The 24,591-nt window shown below is 45.4% G+C and overlaps 1 protein-coding gene across 2 annotated transcripts in view; it reads right to left on the reverse strand.

Moving 5' to 3' along the window:
* The window catches only part of CLPX (caseinolytic mitochondrial matrix peptidase chaperone subunit X), a 45,237-nt gene extending 21,270 nt beyond the window's left edge, over positions 1-23,967 (reverse strand). For both annotated transcript variants that reach the window (XR_016218265.1, XM_002718000.6), the window contains exons 1-4: positions 23,698-23,967; positions 14,052-14,212; positions 12,316-12,433; positions 3,171-3,325 (exon numbers count right to left, since the gene is read on the reverse strand). Coding sequence is in view for 1 of the 2 variants with exons in the window: in XM_002718000.6 (XP_002718046.1) it covers positions 3,171-3,325; positions 12,316-12,433; positions 14,052-14,212; positions 23,698-23,776 (513 nt within the window). In the remaining variant the exon portion in view is untranslated. The remainder of the gene's footprint in view (positions 1-3,170; positions 3,326-12,315; positions 12,434-14,051; positions 14,213-23,697) is intronic.
* Between the last annotated feature and the right edge of the window lie 624 nt (positions 23,968-24,591).

Below are 24,591 nucleotides of genomic sequence, written 5' to 3' on the forward strand. Positions count from 1 at the left end.
TCATTATATAACCAAAAGTCATTATACTATCCGTCTTTTAATATTATGTATCTTTTAATACAAACATATTTTTCATAATACCAACTTTAAAGCTACTCATTTTATCTAAATGGCAAACAATTTATTTTTCAAGATTTAATTTGAAAGGCAGTGCTGCAGAGAGAGGGAGATACATACACACACTCAAAAAGAGACAGAGAGAGAAATATCTTCCATCCACTGGTTCACCCCCAAAATGGCCACAACAGCCAGGAGCCAATAACTCCATCCAGGTCTCCTACAGGGATTACAGGGGCCAAGCATTTAGGCCATCACTGATGCAGATGTGGTAACAGGAAGCCCGAAGGGAAACAGAGCAGCTAGGAGCAACCACGACAGGAACTGGCGCTCTGATATGTGATACCAGCGCCACAGGTGGTGGATTCACCCACTGCATCACAATGCCCACTCCTAAAGGCTTTATCTACAATCAAAACTCAAGCTCTGTTCTACCCTTGGATATTGCTGACAGCCAAAAACCTGGATAAATTTCTTCAGCTTTCAGTGAATCAAAATTAACTGCTTTGGCTCAGGTATTTGTTTTATTGGTTAAGATGCCAATTAATGTGGCTGTATCCCCTATCAGAGAGCCTAGGTTCAAGGCCTAGCTTTACTCCTGACTCCAGATTCCTGCTAATTTGGATTTTGGGAAGCAGCAGGTAATGGCTCAAAAAGGTGGGTCCCTGATACCCACTTGGGAGACCTAGACTGTGTTGCCAGCTTCTTCCTGGCTTTGTCCCTACGCAGTCCCTGGCCCAGCCCTGCCCACTGTAGGCAGCTGGGGAATGAACCAACAGACAGGAAGGAACTCTCTTTGTCTACCAAGAATTTTTCTAAGAAAAAAAGAAGGTACTAATATCTACCAACTCCTGAAAATAGTTAAAATGTTTATTTTCCAGAACAGTGACTCAGATGTCTAAAGTCTATACAAGTTAATAAAGATATAAAGCTTTGTAGCTCTATTTTCTTTTCTTTTTAAAGATTTATTTATTTATTTGAAAGTCAGAGTTACACAGAGAGAGGAGAGGCAGAAAGAGAGAGAGAGGTCTTTCATCTGCTGGTTCACTCCCCAATTGGCTGCAACGGCCGGAGCTGCGCTGATCCAAAGCCAGGAGCCAGGAGCTTCTTCCGGGTCTCCCACATGGGTGCAGGGGCCCAAGCACTTGGGCCATCTTCTACTGCTTTCTCAGGCCATAGCAGAGAGCTGGATCAGAAGTGGAGCAGCCGGGTCTTGAACCGGCGGCCCAAATGGGATGCCGGCGCTTCAGGCCAGGGCATTAACCTGCTGCGCCATGGCGCCGGCCCCCTCTATTTTCTATTATTTATTTTTTACATGAGACATTCTTTCATTGTTGACCATATATATTATAGTTGGTTAAATCTTCAATCCGCACGAATTCTACCTATGAATTTTTAAATCTGCCACAGCACATTTGGAGATAGGGACAAGTGGTATCTAAGCACAGTAGAAGAAGAAATATACACTGAGGTAGAGGATGAGAAATAACATAAATGTGCACAGATCTGAGACCCAGGTGCAGCTAAGTGGCACAGCAGTTATCAGTCGGAACGCCTGGTTTGAGTCACAGCTGCCCTGCTTCTGACCCAGCTTCCTGATAATGTGTACCCTGGGAGGCAGTAGCTGATGACTCAAGTACTTGGGTCCCTGCCCCTCAAGTGGGAGATACAGATTAAGTTCCTGGCTCTTAACTTCAGCCTGGCCCAGCCCTGGCTATTGTGGGCAATCGGGGAATGAATCAGGGGATGGAAGATTGTGCTTGCTCTCTTCCCCTCTGCCCCTCTCCCTGTCTTTCAAATAAAATGGAAATGAATTGTTTAAAAAAATTGAAGACACAGAAGACAAGGGCTCCCAGTTCTCAAAAACACCTTGAGAGGCCAGTAGTTGTGGCATAGTGGGTAAAGCTGCTGCCTAGAGTGCTGACATCCAATATGGGCACCGGATCAAGTTTCAGCTGCTGCACTTCTAATCCAGCTCCCTGCTAATGGCCTGGGAAAGCAGTGGAAGATGGCCCAAGTCCTTGGGCCCCTGCACCCATGTGGGAGACCTGGGGAGAAGCTCCTGGCTTTGGACTGGCACAGCTCCAGCTGTTGCAGCCATTTGGGGAGTGACCCAGAGGATGGAAGACCTCTCTCTATCTCTCTGTAACTCTGCCTTTCAAATAAATAAATAAATCTTAAAAAAAACAAAAAACAAAACAAACAAACAAAAAAACACCTTGAACCCAATGCAGCTGGTGGTACCCTGTGTTATGTTTCACAGGACCAAATCTGGAAACAGTCCACACCACAAAAGCCATGGTGCTGTATGAGGCAGCCCAGGCACACTGGCTGTGAAAAAATTACTTGCGGCCGGCGCCGCGGCTCACTAGGCTAATCCTCCGCCTAGCGGCGCCGGCACACCGGGTTCTAGTCCCGGTCGGGGCGCCGGATTCTGTCCCGGTTGCCCCTCTTCCAGGCCAGCTCTCTGCTGTGGCCAGGGAGTGCAGTGGAGGATGGCCCAGGTGCTTGGGCCCTGCACCCCATGGGAGACCAGGAAAAGCACCTGGCTCCTGGCTCCTGCCATCGGATCAGCGCGGTGCGCCGGCTGCAGCGCGCCGGCCGCGGCGGCCATTGGAGGGTGAACCAACGGCAAAAGGAAGACCTTTCTCTCTGTCTCTCTCTCTCACTGTCCACTCTGCCTGTCAAAAAAAAAAAAAAAATTACTTGCTTATACTGTTAGACTGAGAGCTGCTTTACCATAAAATAGACAAGGTTAAAAGAGATACCTGCTGACTAGAGTTATTTAGGGTCCCAAAAAAACAAACAAAAAAATCAAAAGCTTCTCTATTTAAGGCTATTATTTCAAATTAACTTGACAGTCACACTAATTTAATACTTATTACAGTATATTTCACTGCTACAGAAGTTAGCAATCATGACATGGGAAAAAGCAACTGACTCCATACCTAAATTCTAAGTATCAAATATCAACAGCAATTTAGCCACATATACTCCAAATCGACAACTTATAAAACTTGCTTAGGTACTAGGATTAGGATTCCATATAAATGGGGAAGGGAGAGTGATGGAATGTTTTCAGAATGAAATGCTTATAAAGCTAAGACCTATACCTTCTTGGGGGGAGGAGGTGGTTTCTGCTGGAATGCCAATTTTACAGCCTCTGCTGCTGATTCAGGTTCTTTGATTATGCTTTTCTTTGAGTCTGCTTCAGATAGCACAACAAAAAAATGATGACATTTTTCACACTTGACAAAACGGGTGGATGCTGTAAAAGAAAAAAAAACAGGTGAATAGAGAAAATTAATTAATAATTTCAACAGTGTTTAACCTTAAAAGCCCAATGGTAAATGAAAGCTATGCACTGAACAAAAAGTGAGCCTGCTGCTCCACTAGCCACACAAGCAGCCTGGTTAATACACTAAGTATACTACAATGATAGGTGAGTTCAACAAACTACTCTTAGTTAATTCCCATACTATTCTTTCAGTCTGTGATATACTTCATAAGAGAATAGATTGGCTGAGATTCTTTCAGTTTTCCATTCACTAAAGGCAACTTAAAAAACACTATGGCACAGCAAGTTAAGCTGCCACTTGCAACGCTGGCATCCCATTTCAAAGTGCCAGTCTGAGTCGTGGCTGCTCCACTTCATCCATCTACCCATTAACGTGCCTGGGGAAGCAGCAAAAGATGGCCCCAGTATTTGGATCTTTGCACCCACATGAGAGACCTGGATGGAATTTCTGGCTCCTGGCATTGGCCCAAGCCCAGCCCTGGCCATTGTGGCCATTTGGAGAGTGAACCAGTAGAAAGACTTCTCTGTCTCTCCCTCCCTCCAACTCTGCCTTTCAAATAAATAAATAAATAAATCTTAAAAAAAAAAAAAAAAAGAAAGAAAGAAAGAAACACAAGGACAAGGACAGTTAGAAGTGAAGATAAAAGGATTTCTCAATTCTAAAACACCAGTTATAGGATATCTTGTGTTACACTTAGGGCAATTTTTTTTTCCTTTTACCTCTCTTTTAAATGGGACTATAGGATGGAGGCGTGGACAAATACTCTTAATTTTCTCCAAGCCTAACCCTATTAGTGACAACCTGGGACCTAAGGAAGCACCAGGAACACCTCATAAATGCAGCTAACAGATATACAGCTGAATGTCTAGGTAATGCATTTTTATGGGATTTTTGTATAATATAACTAGACAAGTAGATCCGCAGAGAAAAACAATTTATATATAATTTACATAAAAATGTGAATTCTCTCCTTTGGGAAAATTACAAATACAAATGTCTGTTCACAGGTTATCAGAAAACTGGGACACACATCTACATCTTTGAAAACAATATAAATGGAAAAAAAAGACAATTCCACACATCAAAAATAAATTTCATCATTAACTTAATCAGTTTAATTCCTAAGTTTCTGTTCTTAACATAAGGACAATTAAAAATACATTCAGGCGGCAGGGGCTGTGGGATAGCAGGTAAGGTCGCCGCCTGCAGTGCCACCATCCCATTTGGGCGCCAGTTCGAGTCCTGGCTGCTCCACTTCTGATCCAGCTCTCTGCTAATGGCCTGGAAAACAGTGGAAGATGGCCCAAGTGTTTGGACCCCTGCACCCGAGTGGGAAACCCAGAAGAAGCTCCTGGCTCCTGGCTTCGGATTGGTACAGCTCCGGCCGTTGCAGCCAACTCGGGAGAGAACCAGTGGAAAGAAGACCGACCTCTCTTTCTCTTTCTCTCTCTGCCTCTCCTCGCTCTATATAACTCTGTCAAATAAATCAATAAATCTTTTTTTAAAAAAATGCATTCTGGGTAAACTCTAACAATAAATTTAAAACTCCAAGAGGGGCCCATCATGTTTTCTATTTACTGATCACCTATAAATGCTTACCTAAACAAAAAGATCAAGCTATTCCAAGTACCCGCAATTAACACACATCCCAATATATAATCATCATTTCCCTTCAATGCGAAAGACAGAGCATGCCTTTATTTTATACTGAGGCACCAGTTTACAATGCTACTGATGGTAAATAGGGCAAGGATTAAAGGGCAGAGAAGCCTCTGATCCAGTTCAGGCTGTGTGACAGGAAAATCTGGCTTGAGAACACATAAACAAAATATTTCTCTTAGGAAATTAGGTCAAAGGGAAAGAGATTACACACCAACAAATCATATCCCTCTTTGCTTACTGTTGAAGGGTTGCTTAAATTCTAGTAGCGTGCTGCATTTGCAATACAATTTCATACTGACACATGTTCAATATATACCCAAGTTCAAGAATCTAATTCTATCTATCAAAATGCTATTCTGGATGGGGGCAGGGCAGCCCCAAACACTAAGCATTGCCATGTATATTTTTTTACTCTCAGAAACTAGAGACAAAAATCTACTTTTGTTAAACTACCAGGGTGAAGTAAGCCCTTTTTTTTTAAGGCAGTGCTTGCAAGTATCCTATATCCTTTACATAAGCATGTGCTAGTGTTATGTGGCAGACAAGAAAGACTACCTTAGTAAACACCTTTCCAGGAAATTTGTTTAAAGTTGCTCATGATTCTGAACACATTTGAGGGTCCAACATAAAATCTCCAAACCACTGTAGATAAGTTTAATTCCAACCCCAAGAAATATATAAGTACAGTAAACCTTGAAAAGGTATTTTATACATAAAGAGACAGTATCTTAAAAGTAGGGAGTCCATGTATGACAAGTTATTTTTTTAAAGAGATTTATTAATTCATTTGAAAGTAAGAATTAGAGAGAGAGACATACTGATCTTCCATCTCTAAGTTCACTCCCCAAATGGCCACAACAGCCTAGGCTGTGCCAGGCAGAAGCCAGGAGCCTAGACCTCCATTCAGGTCTCCCATGGGAGTGGCAGGACACCAACCTCTCAGGCCATCTTCCTCTGCTTTCCCAGGTATATCTGCAGAGAGCTGGATAGACAGTGGAGCATCTAGGACCCAAACCAGCACTCATTTGGAATGCCGGCAATGCAGGCATCAGCTTAATCTCCTGTGCCACAATTCCAGCCCTGAGAAGTTACTTTTTTTCCAATGGGCAAAAGAATATTATACTATGTTAGTCCTTAAACAATTTCTTAGAGAATACTCTTATTTCTACAACTTCTGATGATTTTCTATCCATTCATAATATTACCAATAAAAAATGGTATATTAGGGTTGGGTACTGTGGCACAGTGGGTTAGGCTGCCATTGGGTACCAGCATCCCACATTCGAGTGTCATTTCAAGTCCTGGCTACTCTGCTTTTGATCAAGCTTTCTGCTAACATACCTTTGAAGCAGTGGATTATGGCCCATGTAACTGGGCCCCTGCTACCCACAAGGCAGACCAAGAAGGGGTTCCTGGCTCCTGGCTTCAGCCTGGCCCAGCCCTGTTAGTTGCGGCCATTTGATTAGTAATCTAGTAGGTGGAAGATCTTGCATGTTCTCTCTCTCTCTCTCTTGCAAATAAATATTTTTAAATGCCATTTTTATGTCCTATTTTAATAATAATAAAATCACTATAAATAGGCTTGTAAGATGGAATACTAAACTGCAGGGCCTGGGCTGGCACCGTGGCTCACTAGGCTAATCCTCCGCTTGCAGCGCCGGCACCCAGGTTCTAGTCCCGGTTGGGGTGCGGATTCCGTCCCGGCTGCTCCTCTTCTAGTCCAGTTCTCTGTGGCCTGTGGAGGATGGTCCAAGTGCTTGGGCCCTGCACCCGCATGGGAGACCAGGGGGAAGCACCTGGCTCCTGGCTTCGGATCAGCACAGTGCGCCAGCCGTAGCAGCCATTTTGGGGGTGAACCAACAGAAAAGGAAGACCTTTCTCTCTGTCTCTCTTTCTCACTGTCTAACTCTGCCTGTCAAAATAAATAAATAAAATAAAATAAACTGCAGGGCCTGTGAGCTAAATACAGCTTTAATACTTTTTAAAAATATTTTATTTACTTATTTGAGAGAGAGTATTACTGAAAGAGAGAGGGAGAGACCGAGAGAAAGGTCTTCCATCTGCTGGTTCACTCCCCAGTTGGCTATGAGCCAGCAATTCACCCAGCAATTCTACTCCTAAGTACATACCTAAGGGAATGAAAAACGTTATGTCCACACAAAAAACTTGTACACAAATGTTCACAGCACACTAATCAGGTCACAACACAGATGAACCTTGAAACGTGTTAAGTAAAAGAAGCCAGATATAAAATGTCACATATAATTCTATTAAATAAAATAGCAAGAATAGACAAATTCATAGAGAAAGAAAATAGAATAAAAGTTGCCAGAGATAGGAGGGGACATGGGTTGCCAGAGATAGGAGGGATTACAAAGGATTACAGTTTTTTTTCGGGGGTGGTAAAAATGTTTTGAAATTACATAACTAAGGTAAGTGTACAAATTGGTGAATATAGTGAAGTCTACAGAACTATACACTTTTTAAAAGAATGAACTGTACAATATGTGAATATTTCAATAAATAAATCTAAAGGAAAAATCTAGACCTACATGATTAATAAATATAGCTTTCAAAAAATTGTTAGTGTGGGGCAGTGTTGTGACATGGCATATAAAGCCGCCACCTGCAATGCCAGCATCCAAGCTGTTCCACTTCCGATCCAGCTCCCTGCTAATGGCCTGGGAAAAGTACTGGAAGATGGCCCAAGTGCTTGGGTTCCTGTTACCCACATGGGAGAACCAGAGAAAGTTCTGGCTCCTGTCTTTGGCCTGGCCCAGTACTGGCCACTGCAGATATCTGAGGAGTGAACCAGCAGATGGAAGATCTCTCTCTTCTGTTAACTCTGACTTTCAAGTAATAAATAAATCTTTAACAACTGTTAGTGAAAAGTAGTAATTTTGTGAAAATATAATATTTACACTTTTTAAGAAGTACCAGGTTCGGGGCTGGCAGTGTGACTCAGTGGGCTGAGGTACTACTTGTGAAGCAGGCATCCCATAGCAGAGTGCAGTTTGAGTCCCCACTGCTCTGCTCCCATCCAGCTTCCTGCTGATGATTAGGCCTGAGAAGAGAGCCTAGGTACTTGGGACCTGGCCACCCATGCAGGAGCCCAGGATGGAGTTTCTGACTCCTGACTTCTGCCTGGCCCAGTCCTAACTATTAGTCATTTGAGGAGTAAACCAACAGATGGAAGATCTCTCTCTCTTTTTTTAAATTAATTAACTAATTTATTTATTTGAGATGTAGAGTTAGTTATAGGCAATGAGAGGGAGAGACAGAGAGAAAGGTCTTCCTTCCATTGGTTCACTCCCCAAATGGCCACAATGGCCGGAGCTGTGCTGATCTGAAGCCAGGAGCCAGGAGCTTCTTCTTGGTCTCCCATGCAGGTGCAGGGGCCCAAGCACTTGGGCCACCTTCTGCTGCCTTCCCGGGCCACAGTAGAGAGCTAGATTGGAAGAGGAGCAGCTGGGACTAGAACCGGCGCCCATATGGGATGCCGGCACCATAGGCGGAGGATTAACCTACTGTGCCATAGTGCCAGCCCCCTCTCTCTCTGCCTTTTAAAGAAATAAATAAATCTTAGGAAAAAAAGTACTATGTTCAACGAAGATATGTTACAGAATTTTAGCTTTATAACGTTCTACTTTTTTGTATTCCTCCATCATTAAAAATTACTTAAATGACAAAAAAGAGAAAATTACCTAAACAGGCCATTTGTAAAAGATGTACAGGTTTGCAAGGCCAGCACTGTGGAGCAGCGAGTTAAACCATGACTCGTAATGCCAGCATCCCATATGGGAGTGCCAGTCAAGTCCCACCTGCTTTGCTTACAATCCAGCTCCCTGCTAATGCATGTGAGAAAGCAATAGATACTGGCCTGAGTACCTGGGCCCCTGCCACCCACCTGGGAGACCAGGATGAAGTTCCTGGTTCCTGACTTTGGCCTAACTCAGATCTGCCTCTTGTGATCATTTGAGGAATGAATCAGCAAGTGGAAAATTTCTGTCTTTCCTTTTACCTCTGTTGCTCTGTCTTTCAAATAAATATTTAAATCCTTTAAAAAAAAAAGTATTATAGATAAGATGTACAGGGGTTGGTACTGTGGCATAGTGGGCTAAGCCTCTGCCTGCAGTGTTGGCATCCCATGTGGGTGCCAGTCGTATTCTGGCGCTCCTCTTCCGATCCAGCTCTCTGCTATGGCCTGGGAAAGCAGTGGAAGATGGCCCAAGTTCTTGTGCTCCTGTACCTGCATGGGGGACCCTGAAGAAGCTACTGGCTCCTGGCTTCGGGTCTGCTTAGCTCTGGCCATTGAGGCCATTTGGGGGTGAACTAGCGGATGGAAGACCTTTCTCTCTGTCTCTGGAGAAAACTCCTGGCTCTAGGCTTCAGATCAGCCCAGCTCTGGCTGTGGGGACATTTGAGGAAGGAACCAGCAGATGGAAGACCTTTCTATCTCTCCCTCTCTCTGTCTATAACTCTACCTCTCAAGTAAACAAATAAATCTAGGGGCCAACACTGTGGCTCACTTGGTTAATGCTCCGCCTGCAGCGCCAGCATCCCATATGGGCACTGGATTCTGTTCCGGTTGTTCCTCTTCTAGTCCAGCTCTCTGCTGTGGCCCGGGAAGGCAGTGGAGGATGGCCCAAGTGCTTGGGCGCCTGCACCTGCATGGGAGACCAGGAAGAGGCACGTGGCTCCTGGCTTCGGATTGGTGCAGGGCCGGCCGTAGCAGCCATCTGGGGGGTAAACCAACGGAAGGAAGACCTTTCTCTCTGCCTCTCTCTATCTCTGTCTAACTCTGTTAAATAAAAAATAAATGAATCTAAAAAAAAAAAAAAAAATAGGCACCAGTGCTGTGGCATAGCAGGTAAAGTTATCACCAGCAGTTCTGCCATCTCATATGGGCGCCAGTTCAAGTCCTGGCTGCTCCACTTCCGATCCAGCTCTCTATTATGGCCTGGAAAAGCAGTAGAAGATGGCCCAATTCTTTGGGCCCCTGCACCCACGTGGGAGACCTGGAAGAAGCTCCTGGCTCCTGGCTTTGGATCAGCCCAGCTCAGGCTGCTGCAGCCATACGAAGAGTGAACCAGCAGATGAAAGATATCTCTCTCTCTCTCTGCCTCTCTGTATCTCCACCTTTCAAATAAATAAATAAATCTTTTAAAAAAAATTAGTAGGCCGGTGCCACGGCTCACTAGGCTAATCCTCCGCCTTGCGGCACTGGCACACTGGGTTCTAGTCCCGGTCGGGGCAGCGGATTCTGTCCCAGTTGCCCCTCTTCCAGGCCAGCTCTCTGCTGTGGCCAGGGAAGGCAGTGGAGGATGGCCCAAGTGCTTGGGCCCTGCACCCCATGGGAGACCAGGATAAGTACCTGGCTCCTGCCTTCGGATCAGCGTGGTGCACCGGCCGCAGCGCGCCGGCCGCGGCAGCCATTGGAGGGTGAACCACTGGCAAAAGGAAGACCTTTCTCTCTGTCTCTCTCTCTCACTGTCCACTCTGCCTGTCAAAAAAAAAAAAAAAAAAAATTAGTAACCCACGATCAAACAAAATTCTCAATAGTGGCAGGATGACCCAAATTTAATAAGTAAACACAGAGGCCTCAGCATCAGGACACACGAGTCTCCTGAGGAGACTTGTGTTACAGGTGGGCAAAGGTGAGGAAGGAGGGGGCTTGTTGCTCTGCTGGGGCCTGCAATGAAGCTCCAGAGGACAGGAACAATGTCAGGTTCATCTGTATATTCTCCAAGCCTATCAGTGTCTGACTTAACAGATGTCTGCTTATTATGTGGGTATGTGTATTCTTCTTTTACACTTCACTTCCACATTAGCTACTCCCACATTTTTTTAAAGATTTATTTATTATTTGAGAGGCAGAATTACACACAGAGAAGAGGGACAGAGAAAGAGGTCTTCCATCCGCTGGTTCATTCTCCAGTTGGCTGCAATGGCTGAAGATAGGCCGATCCGAAGCCAGGAGCCAGGAGATTCTTCCAGGCCTCCCATGTGGGTGCAGGGGCCCAGGCACCTGGGCCATCTTCCACTGATTTCCCAGGCCATAAGCAGAAAGCTGATGGGAAGAGGAGCAGTCAGGACACAAACCAGCACCCATTTGGGATGCTGGTGCCACAGGCGGAGGCTTAGCCTACTAACCAAAGTGCCGGCCCTAGTAAATAAGTCTTGGTTCTCCTATGGTCCAAGGATTACACACATGAAAACTCACAAAACTGGGGATGGGCGTTTGCTGCAGCACTTAAGATGCTGCTTTAGACAACTGAATTCTACTTCAGAGGGCCTGGGTTCAAATCTCAGCTCTGCTCCTGATTCCAGCTTCCTGCTAATGCTCACCCTGGGAGGCAGCAGTGAAGATTCCAGTGGTTAAGTCTCTGCCATCCACTTGGATGAGTTCCAGGCTCCTGGTGGTGTGCTGAGCGAGTGCAAACAGAAGAGCACCACACATTGCTAAAATCTGACAGTCCTCTATTGCCAGGGATTGAGAACGGGCTCATGCCCAACACACTCTCGCCCCCAAAGCTCAAAACAGAGTTTACAAAGGCAAAAACCACAAGGAGGGGAGGGGGAATACATGGTTACTAGGGTCAAGCTGACCTAAAGCATACACCAAACTAATATCAATTACAATCTTGACAATACAATTATTTTTTTGTTGTTGTTTTATTTGACAGGCTGAGTTACACAGTGAGAGAGAGAAAGAGAGACAGACAGACAGAGAGAAAGGTCTTCCTTCCATTGGTTCACCCCCCAAATGGCTGCTACAGCCAGCGCACTGTGCCGATCTGAAGCCAGGAGCCAGGTGCTTCTCCTGGTCTCCCATGGGGTGCAGGGCCCAAGCACTTGGGCCATCCTGCACTGCACTCCCTGGCCACAGCAGAGAGCTGGACTGGAAGAGGAGCAACCGGGACAGAATCCGGTGCCCCGACCAGGACTCGAACCCGGTATGCCGGCACCGCAGGCGAAGGATTAGCCTATTGAGCCACGGCACCAGCCTCTCTCTCTGCCTTTCAAATAAAATATTTTCAAAAACTCACAAAATCCAACTTTGAAATAAACACATATAAGCAAAACAAAGCACCAAAGATTTTTGCTTAAATTATGTCTTATACCATAGTGCAAAGTATTAACAGCCCAGGGAATTTTCAGTAACTAATGAACACAAGAGAGCAATCACGTAAACTCAAGAAGAAAATCACAATGATTTTTCTAACTTATGTATTTCTACACATTGAAAGATTTATAGGAAAAGTAGAAAAAAAGAACACTGGGAGTTAACACTTACATACGAAGGTCTCTACATGTGTGCACAAGTCGCCACATTTAGGACAGCGCAGCTGGTTTCCACCTTTCCCAGAATTCCCAGAGCTTGATTTCTTACTGCTTCCCTCACTGACTGATTTCTAACATTTGTGGAGGATAAAAAAATCAGTGTCAATTTAGGCAACTATTTTATTTGCAACTTAAACAAGATAGTTCATAATTGTATCATTTTTATGACTTCTAGAAAGGAATTATTGGTATGATTTATATCTCTACTACCACCAGTGTCAAAAGACCTATTTACCACAAAGATCAAATCAGTTCTTACAAACTATCTTTAGTCCCTTACTGGGTATGTGCCATCATGTGTAAGAAATAGCTTGCTTTCAATGACTCACTGAGTGCTAGGAAAAAAGTTATTCTAAGTAAAAAAAAAAAAAACAAAACTATACTTCAGGGCTGGAATTGTGGCATAGCAGGTGAAGCTGCTGCCTGCAATGCCAGCATCCCATATGGGCACCAGTTGGAGACCTGGCTGCTCCACTTCCAATACATCTCCCTGCTAATACGACTGGGAAAGCAGCAAAAGATGGCCCAAGCACTTGGGTCTCTGCACCCATGTGGGAGACCTGGAAGAAGCTCCTGGCTTTTGGCTTTGGCCTGGGCCAGTCCTGGCCATTGTGGCCATTTGGGGAGCGAATCAATGGATGGAAGATCTTTCTCTAACTCAGACTTTCAAATAAATAAATAAATCCTTAAAAATAAATTAATAAGTACATATTTAAAAAACTGCATTTTAGGGACCGGCGCCGTGGCTCACTTAGTTAATCCTCTGCCTGCGGCACCAGCATCTCATATGGACACCGGGTTCTAGTCCCGGTTGCTCCTCTTCCAGTCCAGCTCCCTGCTGTGGCCCAGGAAGGCAGTGGAGGATGGCCCAAGTGCTTGGGTCCCTGCACCCGCATAGGAGACCAGGAGGAAGCACCTGGCTCCTGGCTTCGGATCGGCGTACTCTGGCCATAGCGGCCATGTGGAGGATGAACCAATGGAAGGAAGACCTTTCTCTCTGCCTCTCTCTATCACTGTCTAACTCTATCAAATAAATTTTAAAAAATTTTAAAAAACATTTCAATGACATTGAATCAGGAGTTACTATCACGGCAGTTAAGAACAACATTCTGCTAACTGATTATTCATCTCTAAGTTGGGAATAACTTCACCTACTTCAGAGAGCCATTGTTAGGACTAAGTGTGGATATGGAAGTGCTTAACCTTTTGTCTTACATATATTAACTCAAGAATCAGTCAAATTCACATAATGCAAAAAACTGACAATTCACTGACCCAGTATAATCATCAATCATCTACTTGTTTCCTACAATGTATCCCAACATTAAGTGATAACAGAAATCCAAGATTTTTAGGAAGAAGATAAATTGAAGTTTACCTTTCTGAGTTGCATTAAAGCAGGAAATGATGACTATTTAGTTCAAGTCTACTGAGTGACAATGCAGATTATTTAATGGCAGTTCTTTACTACTTTGGGTTGCTAGGATTTTAATTACTGCTTACTAAGTGCAATGCTTATAAAAGTCTTATGGTTCAAACTAAAATATAAAATAAATTAAATATAATTCTTCAGATCATACTCTCTCCTATTTCCTACAGAAAACAGGATATACAGTATTGTTTAACATTTAATTGCTTAAAGGAGGGAACTCAAACGTGCTTAGGTGCCAACCAAGGTAAAACAATCACCTTATTTCCATCTCCAGAGCCGTCTTTACTTGTCCCATCTTTTGAGGCAAAGTATGCTGGTGTTTCTGTAAAGGTTCTAAGAGGAGCTCTTCGCAGAATCTGAGTTTCAAAGGTTCCAAGCCGTCCTAAAACTGGTATATGAATGCGACCACAAGAAACGCCTGAAAATGAAATGAAATCTATTAGTCTACACATCAAATTCTGACAGAAGTCAATAAATCCCCTGCAAACAAAACTCCCTTTAGCACACGGGAAGCTAAAGACAAGCCACGGTTTCCACAGCAGTAGTGCAACCTGATGGAGAAAATAGTGGCAGCGTCAGAGGAACGTCCGCTAAAAACAAGCCAGGCTGGGCCTGCGGAAGACTCCCGGTAAATACAGACTTTCCTTTCTGGATCTACTCCTTTGAAGGGACGTAGGTCACAAGAACATGTGGCTCTCTCAAAGTCTGAGAGGATGGGGGCCGGTGCTGTGGCGTAGCAGGTAAGGCATTTATGTAAGGTACTTAGTAATCAAAATCATAAAAACCCTGGTGAATGGTGCCTGGTGTGGGTTGCGGGAATGAGTTATTATTGTAACGAGTATAAAGTTTTAGTATTATAAGATGAAGAGAATTAAGACAAGATGGATGGTAGTGATGGTTGCACAACAAAATGAATATACTTAAATTTTATTGAACTTTATATTTATAAATTTTATACATATTTAAGCAGAATAAAAAAATTGTAGGAAAAATGTTTTAATGCTGTCCATTAAAACATACACTTCAAGGATTATTTCAATACTACAAAAGAAACATCATTCAACAAATACCACATAACCACTACCCTGCTTTCAAATGTTTTAGTCTTTTGCCATATTTGACATTACCATTCTTTTTTAGATGAATTTACTCATTTTGAAAGGCAGAGATAAGAGGTGGGGGCAACAGGGAGATACCTTCCATCGCTGGTCCACCCCCCAAATGGCCACAATGGCTGGGGCTGAGCCAGGCCGAAACCAGGAACCTGGAACTCTACCCAGATTTCCCACGTGGGTGCAGGGGCCAGAGGACTTGGGCCATACTCTGCTGCTTTGCCAGGCACATCACTGGCGCACAAATGAGATGCTGGCACTGCAGGTGACAGCTTAACCCACCGTGCCACAACACTGACCTGGACACTATAAGTCTTTTAAAAGGATGTGTGTTACTAATTGGTCTATTCTAAAGACTAGGCCAGGAGTTGATGAAATTTTCTGAAAAGGACCAGGACAGTAAATATTTTCAGCTTTGTGGGCCATTTCATCTCAATCATGAAACAGGAAACTTCTTTACCATAGAGGCAGGAAAGCAAAAATAGTATGTAAACAAATAAGTGTGACCAGATTGGGTCCTTGGGGGTTTGTATCTGCCATCATGACTTTTTTCATATAAATACAAACTAAACCCCAAAATAATTTATAATAAGTGACAAAAGAGCCATATTGCACACTGTGAAGCACTGTCTCCCAAACTGGTCTTTAAGAATGTTCCCTGCACAGAAATCTGAAAGGTATTAGGCTAGGTTAAACAAAATGTCATAGATTTCCAGCACTACAGGGCTACTCAGAACCTTGCATAGGACCTGCGTTGTGGCACAATGGGTTAAGCTAACGCTTCTAGGAAAGCAGGGGGAAATGGCCTGAGTCCTTTGGCCCCTGCACCCATGTGGGGGACCCAGAGTTCCAGGCTGCTGGCTGCTGGCTGTTGTGGCCATTTGGGGAGTGAACCAGTGGATAGAAGATATCTATCTCCCTCTCTCCCTCTCTGTCTCTTCCTGTCTCTATGACTTTGCTTTTTATTTGAAAGGCAGAGGCAGAGAGAGAGAGAGGCCTTCCTTCTGCTGGTTCACTCCCCAAATGGCAGCAAGGCTGGAGCTGGGCAGATCTGAAGCCAAGAGCCAGGAGCTTCCTCCAGGTCTCCCATGCGGGTGCAGGGACCCAAGGACTTGGGCCATCCTCCACTGCTTTCTCAGGCCATAGCAGAGAGCTGGATCTGAAGTAGAGCAGCCGGGACTCAGCCTGGCACCCATTTGGAATGCCAGCACTACATATGGGCACTATACCACAGTGCGCCCCAGTAAATCATTTTTTAAGAAGAAAGAACTTTGCATAAGCTAACAAATATTAATGAGGCACCTGGAAGAAAGGAGCTTTACCAGCAGTTTACAAGAGGGCTCTTAGGAGGTAATGAGTAAACCAAAAAGAAAAAAGAGGAAGGGAGGTTAATACTTAAATCAATTTAAGAAATTAATGTTGCTTTCCTCATTTTATTCCCAGCAAAATTCTCAACTCAGTTTTTGACTTTTTATTTGTACATCTGTTACACATTGTATCCAAATGTTAAAAAAAAAAAACTGGTTTAAAACTACTGATTTCTCAAACAATTAAACAATTGCTTACTTATATAACTAACTGGTTTTATTAACTGCAATTTTCTGACACATCTGTGTGTACTGTCAGAACTAATTTCTTTAATTATTTATCATCTATTCCAGTTCTATAAACTACAAAAATCAACCCACCAAGCTTTTCAGGAAATATACAAAGAATAACCCAATTCTCTCATCTCCATATACATTCACAAAGAACATCACAAAGGGGTGCAAGCACGTGGCACAGCAGATACGGTACCTCTTGGGATGCCCACATCCCCATATAAGAGTGCCTATTTCCAGTCCCAGTTCTGCTTCTGATCCGACATCCTGCTAATGAGCACTCTGAGGGGCAGCAGGTGATGGCTCGTTAGGTCTCCGCCACCCACAGGGGAGACCCAGACAGAGTTCCTCCTAGCGCATGACTTCAGCCTGGCCCAGCTTAGTACTATTCAGAAAGTCTGGAGTAGGACCCAAGAATGTGTTTCTATTAAGTTCCCAGGTGAAGCTGATGCTGCAGGTGTGAGGGCCACATTTTAAAAATCAATGCACTAAGCAATGAAAATGACCAATCATAAAATATTCACAGAAAATATAAAGCATGGGGCATACCAGGGTAAGCGTCCACCTGCAGTGCCAGCATCCCATATGGGCGCTAGTTTGAGTCCTGGCTGCTCCACTTTGATCCAGCTCCTTGCTAATGTGCCTGGGAAAGCAGCAGATGATGGCCCAAGCCCTTGGGCTCCTGCACCCATGTGGGAGACCTGGAAGAAGCTCCTGGCTTTGGATCCGCCCAGCCTCAGCCATTGTGGCCATTTGGGGAGTGAACCAGCATACAGAAGATGCTTCTCTCTGTCTCTCCTCGTCTGTGACTCTGCCTCTCAAATAAATAAATAAATCTTGAAAAGAAAAGAGGAAGAAAAAGGAAGGAAGGAAGGAAGGGAGGGAGGAAGGAAGGAAGGAAGAAAATGTAAAGCACTACAGCAAACTAATCAGGGATGTTAATTATTTTTGGGTCATGCACCAGTATGGTAAAACCTTTGGGCTAATCTCTTCTTAGAATTTTTTTTTTTTTTTTTTTTGACAAGCAGAGTGAGTGGACAGTGAGAGAGACAGAGAGAAAGGTCTTCCTTTTGCCGTTGGTTCACCCTCCAATGGCCGCCACGGCCGGCGCACCGTGCTGATCTGAAGGCAGGAGCCAGGTGCTTCTCCTGGTCTCCCATGCGGGTGCAGGACCCAAGCACTTGGGCCATCCTTCACTGCACTCCCGGGCCATAGCAGAGAGCTGGCCTGGAAGAGGGGCAACTGGGACAGAATCGGGTGCCCTGACCAGCACTAGAACCCGGTGTGCCGGCATCGCTAGGTGAAGGATTAGCCTATTGAGCCGCGGCGCCGGCCCTAGAATAATGTTTTTAAAAATATAAAATAGGGCCGGCGCCGCGGCTCAATAGGCTAATCCTTCACCTGCAGCGCCGGCACACCGGGTTCTAGTCCGGGTCGGGGCGCTGGATTCTGTCCCAGTTGCTCCTCTTCCAGTCCAGCTCTCTGCTGTGGCCAGGGAGTGCAGTGGAGGATGGCCCAAGCGCTTGGTCCCTGCACCCGCATGGGAGACCAGGAGAAGCACCTGGCTCCTGCCTTCAGATCAGCGCGGTGCGCCAGCCGCAGCAGCCACTGGGGGGTGAACCAATGGTAAAGGAAGACCTTTCTCTCTGTCTCTCTCTCACTGTTCACTCTGTCAAAAAAAAAAAAAAAAATATATATATATATATATATAAATAGAATGTTTAACAAAGGAAATAAATTATACTGAAGTAGTTACTCGCTGGTTTTCTCACCAGCTGCCCACAGCAGTCAGGACTAGGTCAGACAATGCAGGGAGTTGGGAACTCAACCAGGTCTCCCACGTGGGTGACAGGAATCCAATTACTTGAGTCACTACTGCTGCCTCCTAGGGTATGTATTAGCAGGAAACTGCTAGAGCTAGGTGCCTGAACCTACACGCTTCAATACGGGACATGGGCTATGCCAAATGCACACCCCCAAAATATTTTTAAATATAAATAGCCTTTCTTATTTATAAAATTAAATACTATCTAGCAACTTTTAAAAGAACTACAATAGTAACAAAAAGTATAAACACTATTTTGAGGTATCACCAACTAATGTGGTAAGAAACCATCAGTGATTTTGACTGGTGACAAATTCAGATACTAACAAGAGTACTGCAATTTGTTGCTTACATTCTTAATTGAAGGAAATGCTTTGTTGTAATTAGAGGTTACTAAAAATAAAGTTGACAGAGACTGAATTCTATCCAGGGACCCCTGGAGGGCCTGTGAATCTCAGAACACCTGAAGGTCACAAAGGGAAACACTTATGTAAAGTACATTTCAAAAGACTACTTGGCAGCAACAACAACAATCAGTTAAAGTTAAACTACTAAAACACTTTTGTTGTACAGATAAAGCTTTCTGAGTTTCTGAGCAGCTGTCTCTAAGAAATATTAGAGTAAGTACAACCATTTTAGGGTTATTAAGAACTAGAAGAGTAATTTATATTAAATTTTCTATACTCAATCTTGAACTATCCTCCAAAAACATACAAATGATTCAACTCAAAAGATAGGCCAATCTGTATTTCAGAAACAGAATGAAACAACTAAGGAGAAATTTAAAATTATCTATTGTAATGACAACTGATGAAATGCCGACTCAAGTCAAATGCTCACTTAAAGTCTTGACCTCTAACAAATTAGAAAAAAAAAATCACAAAAACTCACAAATACCAGCAACTTACTAGATAGTTACTGCTTTTATTAATCTTAAAATTTAATTTTATGGGTTTCATGAATTCTGAATACTTAAGAAAAAGAAAAGTAACATCATTCCAATGATGGCTTTCCTCAAGTTTAAAAATGTTTGATGAGTGGCCAGCACCGTGGCATAGCAGGTTGGGCCACCAACTGTAACACTAGTATCCTATATGGATACTGGTTTGAGTTCCAGCTGCTCCACTTCCGATTCAGTTCCCTGCTAATGTTCCTGGGAAAACAGGGGAGGATGGCCCAAGTGCTTGGGCCCGTGTACCCTGGAAGAAACTCCTGGGTGCTGGCTTCAGCCAGTTTTGGCCATTTGGGGAGTAAACCAGAAGAGGGACGATCTCTGTCTCTCCCTCTCTCGCTGTTACTATTTTAATAAATAATTTTTAAGATTTAATTATTTGAAAGGCAGAGTTACAGATGGAATGGGGGGGGGGAGAGGGGAAGGCGGGGGAGGGAGGGAAGGAGGGAGGGAGGGAGAGAGAGAAGCATCTTCCATCTGCTGGTTCACTCCCCAAAATAGCTGCAACAGCCAGGGCAGGGCTGAATGTAGGAGCCAGGAGCTTCCTCCAGGTCTCTAACACGAGTGCAGGGGTCCAGGCACTTGTGCCACCTTGGCTGCTTTCCCAGGCACATTAACAGAAAGCTGGATCAGAAATGGAGCAGCCAGGACTCAACTGGTGCCCATATGGGGTGCTGGTGCACAGCTTTACTCATCACACTACAATGCTGGCCCCAAAATATATAAATCTTTAAAAAATTTTTTTTGATGAGATTACACTAAGACTAGTCTGTTTGTTTAAAGATGAACATGCCAGGAAGAGAAATGCTAAGAAATGTTTTACAAATAAAGATGCTTTATTGTTTATTTACTTTGCCTTACTTAATTTATGTTGTAGTTGACTATCAAAGAGAGGGGGAGAGGGGAATGGCGCTGTGGTGTAGTAGGTAAAGCCAACACCTACAGTGCCAGCATACCATATGGGTGCTGATTTGTGTCCCGGCTGCTCCACTTCTGATCCAGCTCCCTGCTATGGCCTGGGAAAGCAGTAGAGGATGGCCCACGTCCTTGGGGCCCTGAACCTGCTTGGGAAATCCGGAAGAATTTCCTGGCTCCTGATCGGCACAGCTCCGGCCTCTGTGACCATTTGGGGAATGAACCAGTGGATGGAAGACTCTCTCTGCCTCTCCTCTCTGTAAATCTGCCTTTCAAACAATCAAACAAACAGAAAGCATGTTCCTTTTTCTACAAAAATGAGGGGGGAGAGAAAGAATTAAAATGTAACTAAAGGGGCAGGCCTGTGGCACAGCAGGTTAAGCTGTAGCCTGCAATGCTTGTACCCCATTTCGGAGCCCTGGTTCGAGTCCCAGTTTCTCTGCTTCCACACCAGCTCCTGGCTAATGTGGCTGAGAAAACAGCAGATGATGGCCCAAGTACTTGGAAACCCAGGTGGAGTTCCTGGCTCTTTGCTTCAGCCTGGCCCAGCTTCTGGCTGCTGTGGCCTTTGGGCGGTGAACCAGTAGATGATGATTTCTGTCACTCTGCCTTTCAAATAAATCTTTTAAAGATATTAAATCTAGCTGAAAGTTGTTGAGGTGAGCACATTATACAGTATTACGACAGTCATCGGTCCCAACATGTTTGAGCATCTGTACAGTCTCCTTCATACCTTTATGAGGGGACACTGTTGGAACAGGCAAGGACTGACTGAAGGCAATGAGAAAATAAAGCAGTTAAGTGCAACTCCCCAAAACTTACAGCCAAATTCAGACCAAGTATCGTCATTTGGAATTTTTTTTACATGGAATCGAGCATTTCTGGATGTACAAATTTAGAATGCAGTGACTTCATAAATTCAAGCTCTATTTTAAAAAATATACAGCCTGGGTGTATACTGGCCTGCTGGTTCAACTGCGGGTTGTGATACCTACATCCTGTATTGACGTGCCTGGATTGGAGTTCTAGCTTGGCTCCAGAACACAAGCTTCCTGCTGATACGTACCCTGAGAGGCACCAGGTCATGGCTAAAGCAGCTGGGTCCCTGCTGCCCCTTGGGGGACCCGACTGAGACCCTGGTTCCCTGCTTTGCTGTGTTCAGGCATTTTGGGAGTAAACTAGTGGATGGGAGTTCTGTCTCTCTTGCTCTCTGCCTCTCAAATAAATCAAACAACATCAAAATAAACAGTAGCAATTTGGGTAGAAAAAAAGACATTTTTAATTTCTACTTTACTACAGGTTTCATATCCAAAGAAAACACTGAGGAAAAATACAATAAATTGGGTACATATTGCTCAGAAGGAAAACAGAACTAGTATCAGTTTGACAAATTACTAAATAACTTTCAAATACTCACTTAAAATTTTAAAGTGCAGCATGACAAGCCCATAAAAATAGGAACTAGCACTGTATTTCAGAGCAGCTTTGAAATTTCCCCACAACTTCTTGTTAGATTACATGTATTTGGGGCCTGTTGTGGCATAGTGGGTAAATCTGCCACCTGCGACTCTGGCTTCCCATACGGGCACTGGTTGCAGTCCTGACGCTTCCACTTCCCACCCCGCTCCCTACTAATGTGCCTGGGCAAACAGTGGACGATGGCCTAGCTATCCGCATCCCTGTGCCCACGTGGGAGATCCAGAAGCTCTTGGCTTCAGCCTGACCAGTCCTGGCCACTGTCACCATTTGGGGAATGAACCAGTGGATGGAAGATCTCTCTCTGTAACTCTGCCTTTCAAATAAATAAATAAATCTTAAAAAAAAAAAAATTACATGTATTTTGATGAATTCCTTAGCTCTACTTCAATCCTGATTTTTTGTTTTCCCTCTCTTCCTCTTTCCAAGAATCTTAAAAATAGCCCTTGTAACATTCTTTAGACCCTAAAAGAAAATGTCTTTATATTCTTGTAGGCTTGATGTACCTAGTTTTCATTATAGAAAATGTTTACATAAATATGGCTTGGGAAAGTGCTGAGTACAAAAATTTGCTATTTCATTGTCATCTAAGAAGATAATTCTAGAATGATATTGAAAATTGTTTCATAGTCAAAGCTTAGTTTACTTCTTCACAGGAAAAGCAATGGTTCTGTATTCCTGAAAACTTCTGGCAAATTGGCAAACCTATGACTTAAAATAGAAGTAGGTAATAATTGCTAAATAGGCCATTAACGTGTGTTGATAAAAATATTAAAATTTTAAAACAGTGGTTGTTTGAAAAGAAAAAAAATTTGCTTAACCCATGAACCCCACATAGTTTCATGGCTAGAAAGAACTTTCTCCAAGAAGACCTTCCTGCCAAGGAGATACACACACAGAACTGCCCCACCTCTAGACACAGCACTGTCTACACCACTAGGCTTCAACATCACGGTTAGTGTTTATTGTCCATTGCCCCTCCAGCACCGAAACAGGGCCTGGCACCTAGGAGGCCCTCGACAAACTCTATCAAAGAAATGGATTAAAAAGATCTGTCATCGCGTTCCGGAACTGGCACATCTACGTGCTGAAGTTTAACAATGTGTTAGAACCACATTCATTTACTCTACCTAATCCTTAAACGCTCATAAAGTGTCTGGGAGACACATACAGTCGATGATAGGCGTTCACTATCAACCCAAGAATTAGCAAAACGAGGCTTTCTTCTTTATTTATTCAAGGGTCATAAACCGGGAAAGCGAAACAAACCCGATCTGTCTAGAAGCTGGTGATTCCGGCAGGACCCAGCCTCCCAGCCCCACACTCCAGGTCTGGGTTAGAGGGAAACGGGGCCTTTTCCGGAACCCCCAGGCTGGAGTGCCCCTCTTACAGCTCCTGATAAACAGAGAGGAAAGGTAAACACGCGCCAACGCCGGCGAAGAAACGTCTCCGATGTCAAGCTGTCGACATACACCCAAGAGCTTCAAAAACAAGCCCGGCCGGAGCTCCCCGGCGCCCGGCCACGGCCAGCCCCGCGGCTGCCCCGGCGTCGGGGCCGCATAATGGCCGTGACACCTCGTGCCACGCGCGGCCGGCCAGCTGGACGCTGCGAGGCCCCAGGGCGATCCCACAAGTGACAGCCCCTCAGCCAAGCCCCGGCGGCACGGGACCGGGCTCCGCTAGAGGGGCCGCGGCCAGCGGCGCCCCTGGGGGGGACCCAGGGGAGACCCTTCTTTAAGGAAAGGGGTATCTGCGCCTCTTTCGGGGATTCTGCGAAGCGGCCCCCCAAACTCACAAGCCCCGAGTGCGCGGCCGCACGGCACGGGGCTGTACTTCATTCACACCTGCGAGCCAGCTGCTCCAGAGGTGGCCGGAGCCCATCCCACAGGAAAGGCGCGGGGTTCCGGGCGAGGCGCCCCGCAGCCCCCCAACACCCCTCTGGGGGCGAAGGCCGCGTGCCCTCCCCGGGGTCTCCACCCGTCTGCCGGGGCCAAGGGCTCTGGCGTGGGACTACTTCGTTACCTCTCTGCGCGGAGGCGAGCGAGGAGGTGATGAGCCGGGCGGCCGCCGCGCCGCAACTACAAGCGCCGCAGCTGGACATCTCCGCGGGGCCTAGGCCGGGGCTTTGCGCCCGGCCGACCTACGGGGCTCAGCGGCCCGACTCCTACTCTCAGCGCGCGCTAACTTGGTGCTGAGTCTCCTGGCCGGCCCTGGGCTCGGTGCAGCGGTCACCCGCCTGGCGGCCAGACCTTCGCGCACTTCGTGCTCCAACGCGGTCTCGCCAGAGTAGACACCTATTCCTCCTCCCTTCCCCTCCTCCTCCCCCCACCCCCCCGCCTACCGGGGCCCGGGGAGCGTGCGCGCGCCTGCGTCTTAGGCTCAGGGCGGGGGTGGGGGGGGCACGCGTCGCGTGTGCGTGCGTGAGACCCCAACGTGAGGCGAGGGCGAGGGGGCGGTGACCCGGGCACCAATGAGCGCCCTACGGCAAGCCCCAGGTGGAGCGACTACAGGTCCCGACAGGCTATTTTCCCGGAAGCTCCTTTTGAAAAGCTTGAGGTAGACGCGGAGAGATGCATGCCGGGAGTTGTAGTTTCTGCGTGCGGTAGTTAAGCTCTTCCCGTGGTTTTCGGTGGGTGGCCGGGAAGGGCGACTCGGCTGGCTCCCGGGGGAGTGTTAATAGTGACTTGGCCGCCAGTTCCGTCCTCAGGGATTCCACGTCTTAGTTCCTTTTCCTCCCCTTAACCTTAGTTTCTTCGCTTGTAACGTGGAAGCGCTGTTTCCCACAGTTCCCAAAGCAACGGCAGCTGGGCCATGACAGCTCGCTCTGCTCGCTCTTTCAGGCCGAGTGGTGATAAAGTTTTCAGCTGTTGCTAGTAGCCGCATGCTGCCTTGTGAGTGGTCTCCTAGATCTGATCA

Source organism: Oryctolagus cuniculus, chromosome 12 (genome assembly GCF_051225735.1).
Source record: "Oryctolagus cuniculus isolate XC-2025 breed Fujian yellow rabbit chromosome 12, ASM5122573v1, whole genome shotgun sequence".
Taxonomy (NCBI): Eukaryota; Metazoa; Chordata; class Mammalia; order Lagomorpha; family Leporidae; genus Oryctolagus; species Oryctolagus cuniculus.